Consider the following 25,512-nt stretch of genomic DNA (forward strand, 5'->3'; position numbering starts at 1 on the left):
GCATCCAATATAGGATACGAAAAACCTTGTTCTGAAGAATAATCTTCAGAAGCTAACATGCTAACTGTACTTGATTGACAAATCACAAACCCAAATGTATTTGATCACAGTGTTACATGGAAAGAAAACATTCAAATAAACTCTTTAACATGAATATATTTTGAAAATTCCCAAAGGAACTGGCAGATTATTTTCAGTAACGATTAGATATTTCCACATTTTCCTCGATACTGGAAGCCCACCAGTGGTTAATGCCAACTCGAAAACCACCTGTTAATAGCACTTGATTGAAACATATTTGGTCACAGTGTAACATGGATAGAAAACATTCAATTAAACTCTTTCACATGAATATATTTTGAAAATTCCCAAAGGAACTGGCAGATTATTTTCCAGCAATGATTAGATCTTTCCGGAACTTTCTCGATGCTGAATGGCATCCTAACGGAAAGAGTTCTGCGCGTGTATGTGTCGATCCTTCGCCGTCCACCTCCTCCAGCACGTTAGGCAACGATGTTGTCTTGTCGATGTCCTCACGAAAAATGAATGTGTCTCACCACCAGAATATCGCTTAAGTATGCTTTTTGTGTGTGATTGAATCGAGAGATGGTGTGGTTTACAATGGCAATTTGGAAGGCAAACTAGAGGGGAATGAAATCTCTGAGCTCGGAACTTTCGGCGAATGAGCAATAATCCATTGCGGGCGCATACAATATTGGATACGGAAATATCCTACTGATGGGGAAGAATAATCTTCTGAAGCTATCCTGTTAATTGCGATTGATTGAAAAACCACAAAACCAAATGTATTTGATCACAGTGCTACATGGAAAGAAAACATTCAAATAAACTCTTTAACATGAATATATTTTGAAAATTCCCAAAGGAACTGGCAGATTATTTTCAGTAACGATTAGATATTTCCACATTTTCCTCGATACTGGAAGCCCACCAGTGGTTAATGCCAACTCGATAACCACCTGTTAATAGCACTTGATACAAACATATTTGGTCACAGTGTAACATGGATAGAAAACATTCAATTAAACTCTTTCACATGAATATATTTTGAAAATTCCCAAAGGAACTGGCAGATTATTTTCAGTAACGAGTAGATATTTCCACATTTTCCTCGATACTGGAAGCCCACCAGTGGTTAATTCCAACTCGATAACTACCTGTTAATAGCCGCGCGTGTATGTGTGTGTAGCGATGTCTTCCCAGGGAACCGTTTGTGGCATCACTCTCCTCCTGATAGATTCCCTTCTGGCCTAGGGTGCACAAACAGGCTCTTGGTGACACCGTTCATCCGCGCTTTCATGATAAATAAAGAGCTTCACCGCAACAGCGACAACATGCTCCAATCGCTGTTCAATTAGAACTGAGCGGATTTCCGAGCGGCGCTCGCTTATATACCGATTGGTGATTTCAATAGCCTGTTTTGAAAGCAATTTTAAGACTATTGAAACAAGTTTTTGGATCAAAAAGTAACAAGTATATAACGCGTAGACATTTTATCCTTCGAATGAAGTGTTTATCATACCATTTCGTTCAGTTGTTTAGGAGCTATTAACGCTCAAAATCTCGGTCTCCGGCGTAACGCTTTCGTTTTCGAAACTTTGATTTTACACCCCGGTATAGAAATGAAAGACGTAGTCCTACGTCAAAAAAAAAATATATATATATGGCGCCATTTTGTGGTGGCGTCCATTTTAGATTTGCATTTTTCATAAATAACTGTGTTCTACTGGTCAAGCCCTTTCATTGAATACCCCTATTGATGGGGTTTTCGGAAACCCATATCGATGACGTTTTGAGAAAATATGTGATCCGTCATTTTGTAGCGGCCGCCATTTTGGATTTTCAAGATCATGAAATACGCAGTTTTATAATGACTACAGAGATGAACGTGTGTTTCAAATTTCATATCAATCGGTCAACAGAAAGGGGGTCAAATTTCTATTGACGTGGGACATTTTTGAAAAGCTCATGCCCTCAGAAATGTTGTACTAGAAGGATTTTTCGATATTTGATTTCGTTGGAAATCAAATATCGAAACAGCCAAAAGTATGAAGTCACCTCAAGGGATATAATATTGCTGTACGAATTTTAAAACGCGTTTTTCTCGAAACCATGTTATTTCAACTGGTAGTATCGATATTTCAGGATCTATTCTTCCGATTTGGCTGAAATTTTTTATCAGCTTGTTAAAATGAATTATCTAAGGCGTTACATAGCCGTTTTTTTATATCTATAATCACTATTTAAAAATTTTTCATGAAAAATATCTCATTTTTAATAAAAATGGCCACCGTTTTGGAAATTTTTCGAATTTTAAAAACCCATGTGTAACGCTTTAGATATAATCCTAAAGTTTCAAAATATTCATTGGAATGTGTTCTAAGACACCCCGTTGCTTCAGAACCGATTCAACCAGCAAGGTAACGATTTTCAGACAGCATCTACGTATCCAGCTGTCAACAATCATTATTCGTGCACTCAAAAAAATGGAAAATACATCTTCAAATATACCTTAAACAATAATCAAAATACACGAACACTTCACTTAATTAGTAACATCCGAAAAAAAAAATCATTATTTTTCGACCTTCCAGACAGGGGTCCCCCCTGATTGTTAAAGATTGAATCATCATCTGTTTGAAAATCGAATGGGCCTGACAATAAAGGGTGTGTCACATCAAATTGCATCACGGAAAAAACGCTGTAGAAATTCGCCCAGTAGACCGATCCTTTTGAAAATTTTAGACAGTAAAATAAAAACTATTAAACAACTTTTGGCATTTTCTTTTTATTCATACTTCGAGCCCAAACCCGTATGCTCGCACCTTCCTCTTTACCCCGTCCATAAGGTTCTGTACAACGTCAGGTTGTAGTTTTTTTTGAACAGAAATCCATTTTCTCTTGAAGTCCGCCTCCGATTTGACAACTTTTGGGTTCTTCCGGTGGGCCTGCTTCATAATCGCCCAATATTTCTCTATTGGGCGAAGCTCAGGCGCGTTGGGCGGGTTCATTTCCTTTGGCACGAAGGTGATCCCGTTGGCTTCGCACCACTCCAACACGTCCTTTGAATAGTGGCACGAAGCGAGATCCGGCCAGAAGATGGTCGGGCCCTCGTGCTGCTTCAATAGTGGTAGTAAGCGCTTCTGTAGGCACTCCTTAAGGTAAACCAGCCCGTTTACCGTGCCGGTCATCACGAAGGGGGCGCTCCGCTTTCCGCAAGAGGAGATCGCTTGCCACACCATGTACTTTTTGGCAAACTTGGATAGTTTCTGCTTGCGAATCTCCTCCGGAACGCTGAATTTGTCCTCTGCGGAGAAGAACAACAGGCCCGGCAGCTGACGAAAGTCCGCTTTCACGTAGGTTTCGACGTCCATTACCAGGCAATGCGGCTTCGTCAGCATTTCGGTGTACAGCTTCCGGGCTCGCGTCTTCCCCACCATGTTTTACCTTTCGTCGCGGTTAAGAGCCTTCTGAACCTTGTATGTACGCAGGCCCTCCCGCTGCTTGGTCCGCTGGACGAATGAACTTGACAAATTCAGCTTATTGGCGACATCCCGGACCGAACTTCTCGGATCACGTCTAAACTGCTTAACTACGCGCTTGTGATCTTTTTCACTGACGGAGCATCCATTTTTGCCGTTCTTCACCTTCCGGTCGATGGTTAGGTTCTCGAAGTATCGTTTTAGTACTCTGCTGACCGTGGATTGGACGATTCCCAGCATCTTACCGATGTCCCGATGTGACAACTCCGGATTCTCGAAATGAGTGCACAGGATTAATTCACGACGCTCTTTTTCGTTCGACGTCATTTTTCCAAATTTACGAAAAATTGATAGTGAAGCATGGCCAACGTGATCTATACACTCTTATCTGATTATAAGCGAAAGCTGAAGATATAATTCCTAAAAATTAAATTTCTACAGCGTTTTTTCCGTGATGCAATTTGATGTGACACACCCTTTAGTAGTGCCATCTATATGACTTCCTATGCTGGGCTAGGCTAAATCCACGGGTAGGAATGTTACATCACACCGGCTAGAATCGAAACCGACAGCAAAATGGAAACAAATTAAATAGCGATATCGACCTCAATTCGTCTATTCAATCATTTAATTTATTTATTCATTTCCCTCGGTTGCCCACCATTGAAAACTTTATTCAACCGCAGAAATTTCACTCGAACCGTTCTTTAGTCAGGCAAATACAGTTTCAACCCTACCGCCCTTCGCATCCATAAATAATAGACATTGAACTCCCTCATACACACACCCCTTCGGCGGGTGGGGATTTTCCCGGAAATCGTTCAATCGAACCATCGAACCATCATTACCGAACCAGCTAATGAAGATTGGTTGCGCGAAAACTTCTTCTAGTAGATAGCGAATTCCGCGAACGGTAGCAATCGGGGCGGGAAATTTTCTTATTCCGCACCAACATTCGCACGAAATCAAAAAACTTTATCCGAACCATCGGTTTTCGTTTTACCCGGGGAAGCTCAATCATAACTCGAGATCAATTGTTTGATTTCGCTGAACTTCATCCAGCAAAATAGAAAGTGAGAAGTCGCGCGCGGATTGGCAATTTGCATAGTGTCCATATTTATGAAACCGCTTCAAACGGCGCACAGATGTATGCTGCCAGCATGAATAATGGAACAGGTTTGTCACTGGTGTCGGTCAGCAAGTTGGGACTTTTTTGTAGCAAGTGACACTCAACACAGGTTTATACTAATTGGATCGTTGGAAGAGGCCCCAGATGGGTTGACGGACCGATGTCAATTTCGTGTGCGAAAAATCCCCTGTTGGATATGTGCTCGTTTGCCGATGGCATCAATTAACGTGTGGTCCATATCAACGTCGAGAATACCTAGAATCACTAGATGAACGCAATTATATGTAATAGCAATGACCATCTGGCTCCACGGAGATGAATTCGGCCAACGGAAGTATCGTCACATGATTTACGCCGGAAACCAAGGAAACTCGTTCGGTTCATTGCATTCAAACGCACGGACGCTCGGTCACTCGGAATGCAACTTCAAAGATGAATTGTAACCGAGAGACTTGGGATGCTGACACCGGATATAATGGTCAAGTGGAAAATGGTGAGACGACGATATGGGGTAATAAACACCGTGAGCCCTCAGCGCATCGTCGATGGGGTCGAAATCGTTCGAGTACAATCCTCCTTCTGGGAACCGGCAGATGCCAGTTACAATTACTGGAAATCAAATTTGCGTCAAATCTCCAATCATGCATACGGATTCTGTGGAAAAATATTACTAAGCGAACATTCTAGTGACAACAACGCAACGCTCGTAATTTATTGCCATTTTTTGATTTGCAAATATTCGAGGAGTTTTTCCAGATAAATTTAGTTCCCGATAGAAATATCAATCGTACATATTTGTTTCTATCATGTTCGTAAAACGACGTGTCAAATAAATACATGAATGAATAAAGTTCGTCACACGCCCTGGAGCGAGTGCTTTTCTCTGTAACGGTTTGGGTAACCATCCAGCCCACAGTGCAACCATATAGTTCGAAGGCTTCCCAAGGTACGTTCACCGAGTCATCAGATCATTCGCCCCAATCAAAATGCGATGCGCATTACGTTGGCAAACTATTGTAGAGTTTCCCCCAGCATTTCTCCCAATTTTGATTCGCGTTACCGCCCGGTATATAAAATTGTGAAACTGCAGCCATTTTGTTATCGGCGCGTCTCTCGATAAGAACTTCAAGTTCCGTTCCAAAAGAGCCACCACCAGGGTTGCCACATTTAATTCTGTAAAATTTTCTGAAAAAATCTGTACATCTGTATTTTTAGCCAAAAAATCTGTATAGAAAATCTGTATCGGAGTTAAAGTCGTGTCAATAGGAAAGTTTTTCGCCTCTGAATTGTACGATGTTTTTACATGGTTGTACTTAAAATTTTTCTTCAAATTCATGTTTGACGCTCATCCTTCCGCCGATACATAGTTCTTCGCTCTCAAAATAGAGTCCATAGTTGTGGGAACCAACCGATTTCCGGACTTTGTTTTGTAAAGCAAAAATATTCGCTCAACACATACTGATGAATGTCATCAAATGTCTTTTTTCCAATTCATTTATTTGTAAGGCTCAACCGCATAAGCTTTGCGGAGCCGCAAAACATGTCTTACAAACGACCAATGGATACAAAAATTTCTCATCACGCCTTTTGACATCCAACAGCTGGGACCAAGTTATATCCGAGTCACTCAAATTTTGCTTGAGTAGTCAAAATTCGTAATCCAGGCCTTGTCTATTACCTGTTTAAACGAATTGAGCAAATTTAAGCATCAATTCATTAAGGTTTGGTAGCTTGAAGAAATTTTGAGGGGTTTATCAAGGCTGCAACTATGTTTCACCAATGCAATAATAGAAGTCACGACAAATCGATTTGAAGATCAACTTCCTAGCTGCACCCAATCTTTCTTCAGCTTCTTGTACATCGATACCAACACAAACATCCTCAAGCTTCTTCAGAATGTCTTCAAAATCTTTAACATCAAGGTCAGTGTAGAGTCCTGGAAATATCACTGGTTATTTGATTCAGTGTTTGATTACAGAATCCATCTATAGCCAATGACATTCATATACGGAACTCGCTTGGAGCGAATAGCGTGACCATAAATGTGTGCGTGTAGCACACCGCGCAAACAAACGGTATCGAAAAGTGTGCGAATACACGAGACGGTCTCTTGGATTTCAACCATCGTCGAGAACGGGATGATTGTAGCAAAGCTCCCAATAACAGAATGCTACAATTTGGCGCAGTCGGTAGGATCATGGTGAGTTGTTGAAATTGAAAAGAAAACTTTTTTTTTCTTTCCAATTTGAAGATTTCGTGCTGGTTGGTTGATAATCGTGGCGCGAAAGTGATCCATTTATTGGAGGTGACATGCGAACGGAAATAAGTGCAATGTGTTTCATGTGAGGTTAGATTAAAAGTGGAAGAATTGATCGTGCAACGCAGTATGCAGGGCGAGGCCGGAGAAATCCGAAGTGCCGAATTTAAAAAGCGAGTCCGGAGGAATCCGTAGCGCTGTGTTGAGGGCGAGGTCGGTGGAATCCGAAGCGCCGAAGTAAAAAGCGAGTCCGGAGAAATCCGTAGCGCTGTGTTTAGGGCGAGGCCGGTGGAATCCGAAGCACAGAAGTAAAAAGCGAGTCCGCCGATGTAAAAAGTGAGTCCGGAGGAATCCGTAGCGCTATGTTCAGGGCGAGGCCGGAGGAATCCGAAGCCCCGAAATAAAATGGGTGGGTTATATCTATGATATAACCGCAAGGTTGACGTGGGACTACCTTAGCTTAGCAATCATTTGTTTGTATTGATTGAATTTTTGATTGAATGAAACAATTTCCGATTTCAATTGACTTCAATATATTTGCTTTGTGAGTAAAATGATTGTATAATGCCATGTAAGGTCAATTCATGCATTGTGATAGATAATGTTCTTCGTTACAAGTAAATTTAATGACAGTCCTTTTACGTTTGGTATGATGCCTAGGACAACATATGTGAACGGAAGAATTATCAAACGATTATTCTATTTTATGTTTCCTTCTGAAGTTTGCATCTCTCAAGTGTACATACTTCTCGAACCGAGAATTTGCTTGATTTGACGAACTTCAGACACTCAGTTTCGATTTTGACATGTACGTCGAACGCATATTGCTGAATCAAAAGGCGTTATCGCAGCAAATGGTTAACAACATTTTGCCTAATCATCAAATGGTATGCGTAGAAATTCAGTGAGCACAAGATATGAAGACATATCCTTCAATGCAATAATGAATAACCGAGCCAAAGCGTTGTGTGTACTTTTGTTATCCGTGTTAGGAAAACATTTTTCGGAGTGCAAAAAAATGCGTGTGCAGAAGTATCCCCGGCTTGCAACAACTTCAACTTCTACTTTTTATACTATAGAGGCTTGAAAGTTCATCCGTCTCTACTGTCTGTACCATTTTCCCAGGTTCCTAAGATTAGGCGACATATTCTAGTTTGCACAAAGGCAAGCGAGTACAAAAGTACTCGAAATTTGCATTTATTTGCAGAGCGATTTTCCCAGACATCTTGGTTTTGAACTCTGTGTTAGGCAAATTTCAGTCGGAACAAAAATACCCCCGACTTTCATGTATTTGCAATGCCGATCTCTGCAACGCTCCTTGGTTTTGAAGTCTGTGTTAGGGAACACATTTTGGTGAGAACAAAAGTTTTCATACTTTCATGTTTTTGCAATGCCGATTTACCCAAATCTGATGGCTGTGTTAGGGGAACTGTAGATCGGGCCAATCAAAATGAGACAGTTAGGGCGTTTAGATAACGCTTAACATTTTACAGTTATTCAATTGTTTATCTAATGAAAAATTTATTTTCTTAATTGCGATAGAAGCGTAGAAATATTTCCTATCAATTGATGGAAACATCTTTCCGATCCAGTAAGGAATGTTCGAGTTATAAGCGTTCGGAATCTTTCATTTTTTCCTGCATGTTCTGTGTTTAGGATTTCATTTTACCCCCTCATATACTCCGGTTAGACGTAGTCCCACGTCAAAAAACGAGTCCGGAAAAATCCGTAGCGCTATGTTTAAGATGAGGCTAGAAGAAATTCAAAGCGCCCAAGCTGGAAGCGAGGACGGATAAATCCGTATTCAAAATGCAAGGAATTGAGCGTTGAAGGAAAGGGAGTCCAATGCAAATTGAACGCTGAGCGAAACAAGCGAGTCCAATGCAAATCGTAGCGCTGAAAGAAAGAACTAGTGCGATGGAAATCGCATCACTAAAAGATAAATAGCGAGTCGTAGAGCTGAGAGTAAAGGCGAGTCCAATGGGAATCGTAGCGCTAAGAGAGAAAAAGCGAATCCTATGCAAATACAAAATGGTCGAATTAAAATCTGGGCGAATGTCAGCATGAAATGGAATCTGGTGAAAATGTTAAGGCTGAAAATATTAAAAAATAGAAGTAAACGCATTTTTTAGGACTAGAGTAGCATTGAGGGAAAGAGTAGCATCGGACGTTTGAGTTCAGTTAGGGATGCGAAACATCGAGTCATGCCCAAGAGCTCGGGATTGAACACTTCACTTCACTTCGTATACCTTCGAGATAAGACTTATTGCACGATCGATATTCGATATACTCTTCCGTAACAAACTTTGATAAACCATTCAATGAGCATACATAATACTTTCTATTTGCCAAAGAGGGTAAATCTTTTGCTCTTACCATTAAGGAGAGAAGAGAAGCAACAGCTACTGATGAAACCTTGTTATCAGTCAGGAAATGTTTGAAGACTCGAGATTGGCAATCTGATTTATGTCGTTACCGTGCTATCGAAAAAAAAGCATGAAGTAGTTGACGGTATAGTGATGAAGAACGATAAAGTTGTTCTCCGACTAAGCGGGGACAAAGAGCGTTGAACATTAGTCAAAGAGGTCTTCTAAAAGTGGCAACAGTGATGAACTTCAAAGAGAAAATGTGATGGCTCTTTATGGCCGACACAGTGCAGAAATGTGCTGCTCTCAGCAAACAATACCACCAGAGCTTCTATATGTAAAGAGACGCCGTAATGAGTGTGACAGGAGATCAAAAGTGTTGTTTTCTGCCAAGGAGTGTTCGAAATTTCTACTGATAGCTCACTATTTCAGTCGATTTTGTAAAATAATTGAAATGATGAATTTAGACACTAATAGAACAAATGAAACACTAGGAAAAGTTTTCAGTACAGATTTGAGAACGACAACGGCTCTGTGTTCAATGATGACAAGGTTATTGCGAGGGTAAGAGTATCAGGGTGATTCACATTTTCATTTTTTTTTTCATATATGAAAATATTTTTATATTTTCATATTGGCTACAAATTAACGCTCTAGTCGCTCTAATAGAACGAAACGATGAAGATCCAAACTCAATATAAATCTTGAACAACAACAATTATTACCAGGAACACAAGGGAATAGAATAGAAAAGAAGCGAAAAAAGAGCGAGAAAAAGCAGATGATAAGGTACAAGCACTTGAAAGGTCCTTGAGAAAAAAACCTCTTCTGACGATACCTGCAATGACTTCCAGATACTCCTTCTAGTTCTGTTCCTCACTAAAATAAATTTTGTGGATATTGATGTATTTTTGTTGGTTTGTTTGAAATAACTTGATTGCTTTTTTTTTTGGAGAAGAAGAAGGATGTAGAGTCCTGGAAATATCACTGGTTATTTGATTCAGTGTTTGATTACAGAATCCATCTATAGCCAATGACATTCATATACGGAACTCGCCTGGAGCGAATAGCGTGACCATAAATGTGTGCGTGTAGCACACCGCGTAAACAAACGGTATCGAAAAGTGTGCGAATACACGAGACGGTCTCTTGGATTTCAACCATCGTCGAGAACGGGATGATTGTAGCAAAGCTCCCAATAACAGAATGCTACAGTCAGCATCAACGAATCGTTGCACGTTGCTCTCCAAACATAAGTTACCCAACATGATCAATAATAACAGTCTTCTCTCATTAAAAAGTTCGCAAAATAGAGAAATTTCTGTTTGAAAGGAGCGGTTGACATTATTGATGAGCGGTAGAACATAGTTTAGGAACAGTATGATCGGTTTAGTCATAGGGTCGTATAAATGAGTCAATATACGATTGGCGAATTGATTATGGTCATACATAACTTGGAAAGAAAAAAAATAGTTTAAGCTCTTCAAATCGCTCAAGATTTCGCTTGGTAACTGCCTCCAACAAAAGCCATTTCGTTGCGCTGAGTCCAATTTTTTTTTATAAATCAAGTGATCTATGTACGCACAATAATAAATTTAATATATTAAATTGAATTTCAAAAAAATCTGTAAATTCTGTATACTTGCTGAAAATCTGTAATTCTGTATATACAGATTATGTATCTGAAATTTGGCAAAAAATCTTTAAAATACAGAATATTCTGTGTATGTGGCAACCCTGGCCACCACTTTTGCCCGAGTTCTAGTTAAACTTGCTTTGGAATGAGTAAATTTTCCACGTGCGAAATTCGTTCTTGCGAAATGTTTTCGTTCAGTCATTCACATTGAATTACGAAAGCATGCATGCAAGCTAATATGTTTTTCAACTTTCAGTGTACTCTTTTGATCTTGATACCCAAATTTGGTTTGGACAAGTCTGATATAAAAGTAAAATACCAAAGAATAATACCAAAATTGGAAAGACATAGGTTTTCAAAACTTGAGCAGTGTTGCTTTGGTATTGAATTTGCTCTTTATAATATTGGAATAATATTATGGGAACCGATGCAAAATTGCTCCAGAATTTTGATACACCGCATAAATTAGTGCACGGAGACGTAAGTTTACCAGTTTTGCATGTTTTGTCTGAGTTCCCATTCGTTGCAAATTTCAATGTCCGTACTCAAATGTTAACAAATGGGAGCTGAAACAAACCACGCAAAAACATCGAACCGAAGATTGATTTCTCTTATTCTACGTTCTTAGTGAGCGAGAAAAAGATAGCAACGAATATGGTCACACGGAACACTACAGAAATCAAAATTCGCGTTAGTAGAAAAAGAACAGAGGAGTGGAGTTTAATTCACCTCAAATAACCATTAAATGCAACTCATATAATCCGGACATGACATGTCATGAAGGACATGATTGACATGAAGCAAAAAATACGAGATTTTTCAAGTTTTACTCAAATAAAACCGTATTTTCTAGAGGTTCTAGAAAAAAGATCCTCAAATATTGTTTTACAGGGATGTTCGAGTAGTGGAAAACATCATTTTGATCTTCTCGACTGATACGATTAATTGTTTATTTCTTACTGTTTAACTGTTTTCAAAAAAAATCATAACTTTTGATCCACTGAACCAAATCAGATGATCGACATATCAAATTGAACCCAATGAGACTAGTCTTTTATTAAAAAAAACATTGAACTCGCAAAAGAAATGGATTTTATTTTCGTAATTATAGATTGTAGTCGTTTTTTATTGTTTACATGGCTTTAGGCTAGAGGGTATTATATTTTTTTATATTTTTTTACTTGAAAGGTGATAATTTTTTACATCACATATCCCGATATCAGAGATGCTTTTTTTTCGTTTTTGAGATATTATTCTTCAAAGTTAACCGGTGGTTAATACGCAATCCCTTCTAACGGTTGGTACATTTTACTACGCGGTATCGGTAACTTTGATGATTGTCATTACGTGCATCCGCGAAGAAAATGTTAACATAACATTATTAACCCAATTGCCGAGCTGATAATTGAGTTGAGCGGAGTTACATTTCTATATTGATTTCTCCAAGACTCAGGACAGGTGAGTGACATGAAAATCAATCCAAATTATGTTCTTTAATCAACATTGATACATATTGGACAGCCGAATAAGGATACGTGCCCGTCTGCTGCGGAAGAATGCGAAGACATTGCTTCAATAATGAGTAATCTGGGTGGGGGAAAGGGGAGGAGGGGGTAAAACGCCCAGGTGGGGCAAAACGTGCCACCATAATATTTCATGAAATATACACTATTTAATACTAAAGAAGGGTTTCTATTTAACATTATAAACCAGTGTGGGTCATATCATCCATATATGTTACATAAATCCTGATAAAAACGAGAAAAACCTTTTCAGGTCTATTTCTTACAATTTTTGAAACACTTTCCGTAAGGTTTTACGCCACAAATAAACAATATTACATATCTAGAAACTGATCTTCTTATGAACAAAAGCCTTGGTTTTCAGCAACCACCGTGAAACTTCATGATAATATTATTTTTCAACTGATTTTAATAATTTTTATCAAACTAGTCGAGGTGGGTCTAAATGCGCCATAAGAAACACAAACTAACAGGGAAAATCGCTTGCAGTGCGGCCAAACATCATTCGGTTATTTGTTTTTCATTTCATACTACGTTTTTTAGTATAGCTGTATTTTTTTGCCCCGACATTTTCGAAACCATCCTTAAACCATTTAAATATTCATAGAAATAAAAATACATACTTTTACGGGCAATTAATTCTCTTATCATCAATCAAATATTGATTCAAATTGCAGCAGAAAAAAAAAGATCGATGATCTAGCAGCACTGTGCGTTGCAATACATTCATCCATGCGCGTGTAAATAAACGTCAAAACAAATCGTTTGTAAACGCGGAGTGTTGTTCGGATTCTTATTCGTTCCCCGAAATTACGTAAGAAAAACCGACCGTCGGGTTTGGACGGAAATCGCGTTGGCAGCAGCAGTGAAAGCGGCCCGGATGGGGCTATCGAAGAGGCAAGCTGCTGGTATGTACAAGATACCGAGGAAAACCCTTTCACGATACCTCAGTATCGAACGCTCCAGCGAAGAAGGACCTATCCCTAAGGTTTCACCGTTGGGAAGTTTTTCTCCCGTCTTCAACGCTGTTCAGGAAGAGGAAATAGTGAAACACGTCCTGCAAAAGAACTTGTATGGCCTTGGAGTAACAAGACAGGAATTGCGGGAACTAGCATTTCAGCTAGCGGAGAAAAATCAAATAAGCCATCCTTTTTGTCGCCACAAACAACTCGCAGGACGTGATTGGTTGGCGGGCCTCCTGAAGAGACATCCAGAAATTTCGTTGCGTTCCCCAGAGCCAACATCCCGTGCTCGATTGAAGGGATTTAATCGATCCAGTGTGGATCGCTTTTTTGAGCTGCTCCAAGAGATTTATAGCAGTGGTCAGTTCCCCCCGAGCCGAACATGGAATGCAGATGAGACTGGTTTCAGTACCGTAAGTATCTTGCTTGTTATTACTCGTGCTAGAGGTCATGTTTGAGATTTATATTCGTTTTTACAGGTTCCAACAAAGGCTTTTAAAGTGGTGGCAAAGAAAGTAGCAAGTAGCGGGAGCAGTTTCCGCGGAAAGGGGTGTAAATATAACAGCCATAATGGCCATGTCCGCAGCCGGAGGTTATATACCGCCAATGATAATTGGAATGGAAGCGTATGAATGAGGCTCTGAAGGTTGGAGCTCCTGAGGGGACGATTTTTGCATGTAACGAGAGTGGTTGGAGTACAACAAATACGTTCTCCATGTGGTTTGATCATTTTGTGGCGCACACAAAACTAACGGTAGAATCACCAGTACTCCTGATTCTTGACGGGCATTCAAGCCACACTAGGAATGTGGAAGTGCTCGAAAAAGCTAAGAAGAGCCATGCTCGAATCCTTTCAATACTGCCTCACACCTCACATAAGCTTCAGCCCTTGGACGTTTCTTTTATGGAGCCACTGAAGTCGAACTACAACAAGGCCCTCAAGAAACTCCAAAACGATAATCCAGGAAAAGTTGTTTCAATCTTCTACGTTGCCGCTTTGATAAATAGCGCATACTCAGCAAGTGCTTCCATTTTAACTGCTTAAATGGCTTCAAAGCGACCGGAATAGGTCCTATCAAACGGCACATTTTTGCGGACAAGGATTTTTCAGCTTCTGACTTCCTGAATTCAGATCCTTCCAACGACGGTGTGGATAATCTTCCGCCCAAAACCAACGATCAGAATAATGCGCAGGGTATCATCGATGCAACTTCTGATTTGCTGAAAGCAGATTCTTCCATTGTCAAAAATGTGTCAGCCGTTAACAGCGATGTGAATGCAGAAGCAGTCAATGATTCTGTGAATTCTACAGAAGCTTTTGACCTCAGCATCAATGACAGAACGGAGGGTAATTTGATTTCTTTATTTGTATGTTTCAGTCATAAATAAATTTCAAACTGACAATTTTCTCTGCTTAACAGGTTATGCCAACATCGGAAGCATTGATCAACAGCTCGACACGTCGGAGTTTTTATTTTTAGATCCAAATGTGTACTACAGTGTAGAGAAGAATGGAAACATAGTTGTACACACCAAGATTTCCAATGACCAGAGTTCTGAGACCAATCCCGGTGAGCCTGTCGTTCTTTCCGATCCGGAGGGACGAAACGAACATGCATCAGAGACACGCAGTGTGAATTACTGTGGCGTGCCTTCTGCAGCGGATCTAGAAGCTTTTAACTTGCGTATCGACACCGAAGATCTGCTTGTTTTGGACCCAGCTGTTCACTACAGTGTTGATGAATCTGGAAACATAATTATCCACTCCTTGGCAACGAATCACCAAACCGTTGATTCGTTGAGAACAGAGGAAAAGATCCAACCTTCTAACGAGGACAAGGCGATGCGTTGGGCTTGCAATCGGGTACCAACTAAAGGCGAGTTGAAGGGATTTGACATGCCACCTACCCCAACAGCACCAGTATCGAAAAAGAACGTGAAAAGGCGCCGAGCACCAAAAACTGAACAAAGTGAAGAATTGACTTCATCTCCGTACCGCAAAAAATTGTTGAAGGACAATGCTGCCAAGGAAATCAAAAACATGAAAACGGATACGGTTCGCAAAGGCCGAAAGCGTAAATCTCCAGCTAATAATAAGATGCATGATATTCTATGCTCGTTCTGCGGAGTAGTGTTCAGCTTGTCTGAAGATGGTGAAGGTTGGATGATGTGCGTTCAATGCAAAACGTGGTTCCACACCGAATGCGCCACCAACCCATCTTCAATTACTTGCGACATGTGCGTTTGAGGTTAAAGGTTAAACGTTTATTATACCTCTTCTCCTCAATGGATTTGAAATATGTACTGAACTTTTAAAGAATACACTGTTTTTGTTTTTCAATCTCTAAATAAATATGAATTTGAGTTTCACCTGTTTCATTTGAATTGAGTGTTTGACTGTCAAGAAAATCCTTATAAAAGGATATAAACTAAACATTCGATTCACTTAAAGTACTTCTTTGTGTTATAAACATTATACTTATCTATATTTTTTCTTGCCACTTGATCATTGTTACTATTGAAACATAATCAACTGACTATTGAAAGAAAAAAACTTTTTTTAATGTATTATATATTTTAAGGCAACCAGGAAGAAGCACTTTGTCTACTTGAGCTATTTTGTTATTCGAATCGACGAAAACAATCATCGATAAGAAAGGCTTACACTATATCGACACTTCCTTCAATGTTGCATCCACGTTATCGTAGTAAAATTCGTTAGTATGAAACAGCCGGCGCATTTTGCCCCTTTGTTGTGGTTCGTTTTGTACACTAATATGCGCATATTACCCCGAACGGATCTAAAAACAAATTTACGAAGGTCTACCAAACTTAACGATTTTAGTTTGGGCAAACATGCGCCGGCTGTTTCATACTAACGAATTTTACTACGATAACGTGGATGCAACATTGAAGGAAGTGTCGATATAGTGTAAGCCTTTCTTATCGATGATTGTTTTCGTCGATTCGAATAACAAAATAGCTCAAGTAGACAAAGTGCTTCTTCATGGTTGCCTTAAAATATATAATACATTAAAAAAAGTTTTCTTTTCTTTCAATAGTCAGTTGATTATGTTTCAATAGTAACAATGATCAAGTGGCAAGAAAAAATATAGATAAGTATAATGTTTATAACACAAAGAAGTACTTAAAGTGAATCGAATGTTTAGTTTATATCCTTTTATAAGGATTTTCTTGACAGTCAAACACTTAATTCAAATGAAACAGGTGAAACTCAAATTCATATTTATTTAGAGATTGAAATTTTATTGATTTTTATGCTTCAGGATGAACATGTTAGGTACAAAACTGTTCTGCCTTTGGAACTGGGGTCGAAATTTTTTAAATTCACTCTGCATTGACGAGTAAATTGAGCTTCTTCTTAACGTGGGCATTTTACCCCCAGCCCCCATACTTCGAGGCACATGAGAGAGAGAAACGAATTCAATCTGAAGGGATCATTTGAAGGGAAATTCATTTTGAAGGGCTCATTTCATGATGCTAAAGAAACGGATTTTTCTATGCAACAAATATATAGAATGGTGCAGAATTTTGGTACAGATTTTCAACAGTAAAAGTGCAGTGAAAAACAGAATTTTACCCCTTGCAGTACAGTTGAAAATGTGGCAACGCTGCTTTCAATTAATGAGTATGGAATCTATTTTTGCTTTTCATTTACTAATTGAGGGGCTCAGAATGAAAGGGGTGTAAGTGACTTGATCGATTCCTCTTCATCAACTTTTTCTTTAGCTAAGAACTCAAGCCAAAAAAGTCACAGGAGGGTTGTGTCCGAGACACGACTGCATAATTGACGTAGGATTACGTTAGGTTATCTGTTGATTTTGGATAATTACATCGTTAAACTCTTTGATAATGATTAGGTGGACCTGAAAAGGGCCGTTTTGTTTGGTTGTTGGGTATTGTTTGTTCATTCCACCAGTGTTTAACGGGTGATGATGACATAAGGATGATAAACAGTCGTTGGATGGTGCGTATGTGATAAAGGATACCGAAGTGGAACGAGATATGATGAGAACCGCCCTCTATGATCCTAGACGAGATGCCTCTTGTGATATGTATTGATGAAATAAAGAAAAAAAATCACCAATGTAATATAAGATAATTATTAATACCGAACACAATTATCAATTTTTCTTATATGTAAAAACATGTTACTTTAATATAGCGAAAATATATTTGAAATGGGAAAAGTAATTTGTTTTTATAATTTTTACTTTCTGATTGTTTATTCAACCCAATGCGAATTTTTATTGGACTAACAATACCTAATACTATATGTTCACCTAATACTATATGTACTATATGTAGTGAGACTCTATGTTGTACGGGAAAGGGTTAACACAACGGCTATCGTATACAATTTTACACCTACCCTTGTGCTAAATTTTTCACAATATACGATCGGACATTGATATGGAGTTTCACGAAGCAACCAACATTAAAGTTCCAAATTTAAATTTTATTTGCTAGAATTATTCGTATCACTCTTCTTACTTGCAATATAAAAATGCCCCCGACTTTCATGTATTTGCAATGCCGATTTCCATCAGACAGCTTGGTTTTGATGTCTCTGTTAGGGAACCGCCGCATGTGTCGTCAATTTCGACCAATCAGAAGTGGGTATTTCCGTTAGGATAGGGGTTGGGATTTTTCAATTGTTTGATAGTTAGTTTAATGATATATATTATTTTATTCAATATAAAAAATTGTTATGGAGTGCCGAAATCGATTGACGCAAAAAATTCATCAATCCATCATGAAATGACTGAGCAATAAGCGTTTGAAATTGAACAAGTTTCGCGATGTGCTCGATTCTCGATTTTCAATTTGTACCCCAATATGTTCCCGAAAGACGTAATCCTACGTCAAAATGTTCCAACTTGAGGTTGCTGTAGAATCCGATAGATTAGGCGCTGACCTATTTTCCTCATTGTCAAATACAGCTGGGAATATGTTTGTAGCTAAGTTATGACCAAAAGAGAGAGAGAGAGAGAGAGAGAGAGAGATCCCCAATTCTAATTTTTAGCCCCCCAATTATTTTCGTTCGGCGGTCGATCGTTGACATTATAACCGACCCGATCATGGCTGCCAAAACGAAATTTGGGATACTACTCTTTCATTATCGATGAAAATTGAATGCAATTGAAAAATTTGATTTTCACTGGTTGACAAAGCATTGACAAACAAGTCACTTTTAGAGGAAACTATGTTTGTGAAACAAGTTGTTTTGACGTGGGACTTCGTCTAACCGGAGTATATGGAGGGTAAAGTGAAAACCTAAACATAGAACATGCAGGAAAAAATGAAAGATTCCGAATGCTTATAACTCGAACATTTCTTACTGCATCGGAAAGATGTTGAATAACTGTAAAATGTTAAGCGTTATCTAAACACCCTTACTTCCTGGTTTTTATTGGCCCGATTTACGGTTTCCCCAACATAGCCATCATAACCCACCGAAATGTGTTCCCTAACACAGACCTCAAATCCATGGAGCGTGGGGAAATTGGCATTGCAAATACATGCAAGTCAGGGTCACTTTTGTTCCGACTGAAATGTACTTCCCCAGCACAGACTTCAGAACAAAGGTGTCTAAGGAAATTGGCATTGAAAACTCATGCAGATTGGGGGTATTTTTCTTCCGACTGAAATGTGTTTCCCTAACACAGACTTCAGAATCAAGGTGTCTGAGGAAATTGGCATTACATATTCATGCAGGTCAGCGGTATTTTTGTTCCGACTGAAATGTGTTTACCTAATAAAGACTTCTGAACCAAGGTGTCTGGGGAAATCGGCATTGCAAATACATGCAAATCGGGGTCATTTTTGTTCTGACTGAAATGTGTTTGCCTAACACAAACAGCAAAACCAAGATGTCATCATACCAAACGTAAAAGGACCGTCATTAAATTTACTTGTAACGAAGAACATAATCTATTGCATGAATTGACCTTACATGGCATTATGCAATCTTTTTACTCACAAAGCAAATATATTGAATTCAATTGAATTCGGAAATTGTTTCATTCAATCAAAATTTTAATCAATACGAACAAATGATCGGTGTTAAGTCAGAGCGGACCAAGTCACAAAATTAAAAATTTCGAGCTATTGATTGCATTAGGCTAAATATTTTGTAAAATGCATTCCACTTTTTTTTCAGTTTTGGAAAATCACGTGTACAGCAGGAATAACTTATCGAAATTGTTTTGAACGCTCAATGAAAACCCTTTATAGCATCAAACTTCAAACTGGTTTTTCTCGAAATCATAAAAATGCCACATAGTTCGGTCTGACTTAACACTGACCAAATGATTGCTAAGCTAAGGAAGTCCCACGTCAACCTTGCGATATATCATAGATATAACCTACCCAATTTTTTTTTTTCTTAAAATTGTTGTTTTATAATTGTAAAAATTTATTGAGGAATTTATTTATCGAGTGTCATTGGATTTATATGGACAAAGTTTACGCGAAATTATTATCTATTTTTATCATTATAAAACTGAAGGCAAAATCCATATCCAACTGAATAATTCCATTTTATTACGGTCCACATCTTCACCCCCATCGTAACATCTAATGTTACCATCTGAACTTTCCGAAGAGGAAGCTCTCACCGTTTCAAGAAATCAATTTGCTTTGGAAAGCACAACAAGTTTACCCCGAACGCTAGAGATCAAAACGATTGAAACTGTACTGTGCTCAGAAATTCGAGATAAAAACTTTCGAGCAAACTTTGTTAATTAAATTCTTCTTGCTTCACGAGCAAAAATTTCCATGAAAAGTGGCGGTCAGAGGCATTGTGACAAATCAAATCACGAAAGAAATTTAATCAAGTGCAAAGAAAAACGCTCCCCCTAGCTTTAGATACAATTTTCATGATAAATTACGTAAAGAGCTTCCAAGATCCCGGCGCGCAGATTAATTCATAAATTCGCGGAGCAACATTTGAATTTTGTGCCCTGATCTAATCAGAAATTTACATAATTTAAAGAAAAAAAAAGTAACTCACCTGCAGCAACGGCAGAAAGAAGCACAGAAACTGGCCGAATATCCAGTTCTGGATCAGCATCACCATCAGGGTGACCGGGAGCACAAACGCACACTGCACCGCGTGGCACACGGCCAGATTGACCAGGAACGCCTGGGTTGCGTCCCGGTACAGCTTGTACTTGCTGATGTACAGCACCATCAGCACGTTGGTCGCTATCCCGAGTGCGGCCGGAATCGCGTACATGATGATGAAGATGGGATAGATGCGGGCCACCACCGGTTTCAGCACCGGGCTGCTGTAGTCGCCGAGCAGCGTCTCGTTGTGATCACCGACCGTTCCGAGCACCACCTGGATCACCGCCTCCAGGAAATTGTCCGGTACGTTTTTAAAATCCATCGTGGCTTTCATTGTGACGTGGGGGAGAGCTTATCTTCTATCCATTTTCGACGGTGAAAATTAACTTTCAAAGGAACAGATTACGATCCTGCAGTTACCCATCCTTTTTCATCTTGTGCACCATATGTTCTCGAGATATCAGAATCTTATTATTAAACTTCACCTTCACTCAACACCTTGGAAGTGCTCAACACCGTTGATGTGCGTTGAGGGCTGTTAAAGCACTGATTACATACACTGAAACACACGCGTACGAATTCACCTCCACCCGCACACACCCACCCTAAGTTATCTTCTTATCTTCGCATCATAAAACCCAAGTTCAAACGGTACTTGACGCCATCATCTGCAAATAAAAGGGAGAAAAAACAATATAAAAAGACCCGTTAAACTGTTGATTGCCAACAATTTGATTTCTGTGCGGGCGAGAGGCGTTATTTACAAGCAATGACATAACATTAGTTTTTATGGAAGCGATTGTTTTGATTGACTTGAGATGAACTGAGCTGAACAATTAGTTTTTACACCCTCGAAGTGTTGATGCTGTCTGTGTGTTGAAAGCGATGAAATTGAAATAAAACGGAGGCAGTGTTTTATTGCACAGTCCGACGCTTTCGTTGGGCTTTGTCAGGACAAACTTTCATCCATAAATCGGCATACAGAGGATGCGTCCAATCGAATGAAAAAGATGAATATTTCGATCGATCGTGGCCCCAAGGGAAATAATTTCGGATTGAAGGATTGTTGTTCCAGGACGACACACATTGCAAATCAATGGAACCAATCGAAATTTGGTACCCATGGATACCAACTAGCATTGGCAAAGTTTTGGCTCGGAATTCAGGTACTGTCAGATGTGAACTGAAGTTATTTAAATTAAGTAAGGAAAACAGTATTTTTCAACATAATGGAATACGCAGTATGAAAATGACAGCAGAGATAAAGGTGTGTTCCAAATTTCAGATCAATTAGTCCAAAGGAACGAGGTATAATATCGAAACCTATGCGAATGTCACGGCTCGTAAGGCTCGTCCAGTTATTGTGGTGAAACCAGTCGAGTCGGATTAAAAAAGTGACGAAACGAGGAAAATTTTGAAAACTAAATTAGATCCAAAAATTCACAAAATAGCAAATTTCAGAAACGGAAAAAATGGCTCGATTATTGTTGAGTGTGCGGCAGGGGATAATGTTGAGAGTGTGAAAAATGGAATTAAGAGCAATCCTGGCGAAAGATTTAGTACTTTTATACCAAAACCAATGAAACCAAAATTGAAAATTATTGGGATGATCGATATTCCTCTGATGTTTTCATCGATTATTTGAAAAGTCAAAATGAAAACATCCCGATTAATGATGTAAAAGTTATTGTTGAATATGAAAATCCACGCTTGAAATATAACAAATATAATACGATCATTGAAGTTGACCACGACACTTATTGCAACCTGATGACTGCTCACAAAGTAAGCGTCGGGTGGGATAAATGTGTCGTGGTTGAGGCCAAGATGGTGGAGTTAACAGGTGGCTCGTGATTTACACTATTTAGATAAGACGTTTGTGCTCCCTTGGCCGAGTGGTTAGCGTCATAACTAACATGCCGGGTGTTCGGGTTCGATTCCCGTTCTGGTCGGGGGAATTTTTCGTCAAAGAAATTTCCTCCGACTTACACTGTGATCACCCGTATTCTAGAGCTTGCCACTCAGAATGCATTCAAGGCGTGTTATTTGGCATAGAAATCTCAACTAAGTACTAATAAAAATGACGCAAGTAATACTACGTTGAGACGGCGAAGTTCCTCTAGGGACGTTAGTGCCATTGAAGAAGAAGAATGGCCCTGAAAAACGCCTTGTTTTATGGAATGGTTCCAATTTAGAAAACTTTGTACTCGTGGTTTTGAAAAAAAACCTTTTCGAACGCCATCGATGCCGCCTTGTTCTGGATTTGCCACCAAAGCAGTTTGTATAAAGAACAAACGTTTTTCTTCTGCTACATGCTGTCGTTTTGCGATTGCGTTTGCCACTCGCTGCAACTGCCTGTTGTTGTCTTGATGTCCACCGAACCGAATGTGGTCTGTTCTGAATGCAGGTTTTCTTATCGTCGCGAGCAGCTTTGTCAGTCAACTCGATCACTTCAGCGGCCGAAACTATATAACGCCGGCTAGGTGGACTGGTGCACTGGTACTAACGCGCTCGGCCTAGCTACCCTTGCGGGGAACTCCAGATCAACACGGTTCGAGCGGGATTTTGCCTTTCCCTTCACTTTTCCTCCTTTACCATGTCCAGACATGGCTGCTTGTGTTGGTTTGTTGATGTGTTGTGATGCGAACCGATGTGGTGTACGGTTTGAATGAGAATGATCGTTACGGCAGCGGAGCAGGGATTTTTAAGCTGACTGGCTGGCTCGAGAATTACGCATGTGTGAGACTACGACCAATGTTTCGTTCATATTTTTTTCTTTTTCAGTTCCAATCGTGCTTCATTCTATTTCGTTGCTGCTCTGGTTGCCCGGTTTGGTCGGTACGATTTGAGGAGCACAAAATGGACCAATCAAAAATGGGCACATAGTGCATTTTGACAATGCTTGATATTTCACAATTATTCAATTATTTATCTCAAGAAAAATGAAATGTTATTCGTAATGATAGATGCGTAGATATATTTCCTATCAATTGATGCAAAAACCTTTGCGATCTATTGAGAAATGCTCGAGTTATAAGCGTTCCAAATCTTGCATTTTTCCTACTTGTTCAGTGCCTAGATTTCCATTTCACCCCCTATATCTTCCGGTTAGACGTAGTCCTACGTCAATAAAAATGACGCAGGTAATACTACGTTGAGACGGCGAAGTTCCTCTAGGAACGTTAGTGCCATTGAAGAAGAAGAAGAAGAAGAAGATAAGACGTTTGAGGAATGGCAAGACGAAAAGTTTGGATTTGTTTATGTTATTACTCACGTTGGTATGGTTACATTAGATTTCGTCGAAGATATTTGAAGCAGTATAATAAATAAACAGTTGTCGTTGAAAATAGTAACCTAGTAACCTTTATGCATATGCTTCCGCCAGCTGGCTCGGCTAATGTGATTCAGGGAGTGCTTTGATCGTGGTACCGCCACTGGCGCATAATTTGCAGCTTTGTTTTTTGTGCTAGTTCATAACGGCAATCAACCGTGCCGGCGAAACTGTAGTCAATGTTTAGTGTTGTTTGGATACCATCTATGTAAATAAGTTCAAACTTACGGGATACGTCCGAACGGCAATTCTGACATTACGTTTTACCTTCCACTTCACATTCCTTGGTTGAGGCCTTTAACGTTTTGCGATTTTTCAAATGTGGAGAATATGGACACAAAAGTACAGTCTGCCAGAAAGAACAAACATGTTCAAGATGTACGGAGAAACATAAAACATCTGAGTGCACTTCAAATGAATGGAAATGCATAAATTGTTTAAAAGTAAATAAAGAACAAAAGTTTAACTTGGATGAAAATCATCCAGCTTGCAGCACACGGTGCCCTGTGTATCGGAGGCTGCTGGAAAAGAGAAAAAGCAGCATTTTTCAAACCAAATAGCAGTTCAGAAAAAATATATGTGAGAATAAGTTAGCAATAATTTATCTGAATATAGCTGGGCTTTCTACAAATTGTGCAGAAATGCGATATCTTGTAGAAAGCATGCATCCTCAGATGGTTTTTCTTTCTGAAACTCACATAGTTGATGTAGAGTCATTTGATCAGTACTACATTCCTGGTTATAATCTGAGAGAGAGGAGCCAGCTCGCGTTTGTTGTGAACACCCTGATGTCAGCGCGAACCAGTCACGGTGAACCAAGGGGAAGTATTGAAATATGTAGAAAATTTCAACATGACATTTTTTTGCAAGACGTTTTATGTGAAAATAATGTTGACGTCGGACTACATCTTTCATTTCTATACTGGGGTGTAAGTTCAAAGCTTCGAGAACGAGAGTGTTACATTGGAGAAACAGGATTTTGAGCAATAAACCCTCTTCGCCGGTTGAAAGAAATGGTATAATAACCGCTTCATTCGAAAGATAAAATGTCTACGCGTTATATGTGTGTTATTTATTGATCCAAAAACTTGTTTCAATAGCTCAAAAATTGCTTTGAAAGCAAGCTATTGAAATCACAAAAATCTGTATATAAGTAGGTGCCAGCTCCACTCAATTATAATTGTACAGCGGTTAGATCATTTTGGAACAGTTACTGCTGCAAAAAAAAACAAACTTGCTGCTGTGAAGAAGGCGACCAGCAAGAAGAAAGCTGCTGCTACTGCTGGTGTGGCTGCCCGAAAGCAAAAGTCAAACAAATCCTCAAAAATCGTTGCATGCAAGCCGAAAACGCCGAACTCATAGAAATCAACAGCAGCTTCGAAAAAACCTACCATCGCCACACATAACGCACAACACGAGAGAAAACAAGATAGTGTTTTCAGCAAATCAAATCCAGTTCTTATCAGAAAGAGTTTATCAAATACTGCGGTCAAATACATTCTTTTTGTAATTTCTTCGATCAAGTGCGATCAACGTAAGATTACATCTTTCGAGCACTTATTAGGAGTACAATGAATCTTGAGAAAGACAATTCATTCCTGCTCGAAACTCGCACCAAAAATGTTCACTCATCAATGTCACACACGGGAAGTGGGTGTTGTGAGGGGGGGCAGAGTGAGCGCAACATTTATGCAGACTGATTGGAAGCGACAG

At 39.3% G+C, this 25,512-nt stretch overlaps 1 protein-coding gene across 2 annotated transcripts in view; it reads right to left on the reverse strand.

Annotated features, from left to right (window-relative positions):
• Positions 1 to 25,512, reverse strand: part of LOC129763618 (alpha-1D adrenergic receptor) — a 329,279-nt gene that overhangs the window by 223,314 nt on the left and 80,453 nt on the right. For both annotated transcript variants that reach the window (XM_055762858.1, XM_055762857.1), the window contains one exon: positions 20,413 to 21,136. In XM_055762858.1, coding sequence (XP_055618833.1) covers positions 20,413 to 20,802 — 390 coding nt within the window. In that variant the 5' untranslated portion in view covers positions 20,803 to 21,136. The remainder of the gene's footprint in view (positions 1 to 20,412; positions 21,137 to 25,512) is intronic.

Source organism: Toxorhynchites rutilus, chromosome 1 (assembly GCF_029784135.1).
Source record: "Toxorhynchites rutilus septentrionalis strain SRP chromosome 1, ASM2978413v1, whole genome shotgun sequence".
NCBI lineage: Eukaryota > Metazoa > Arthropoda > Insecta > Diptera > Culicidae > Toxorhynchites > Toxorhynchites rutilus.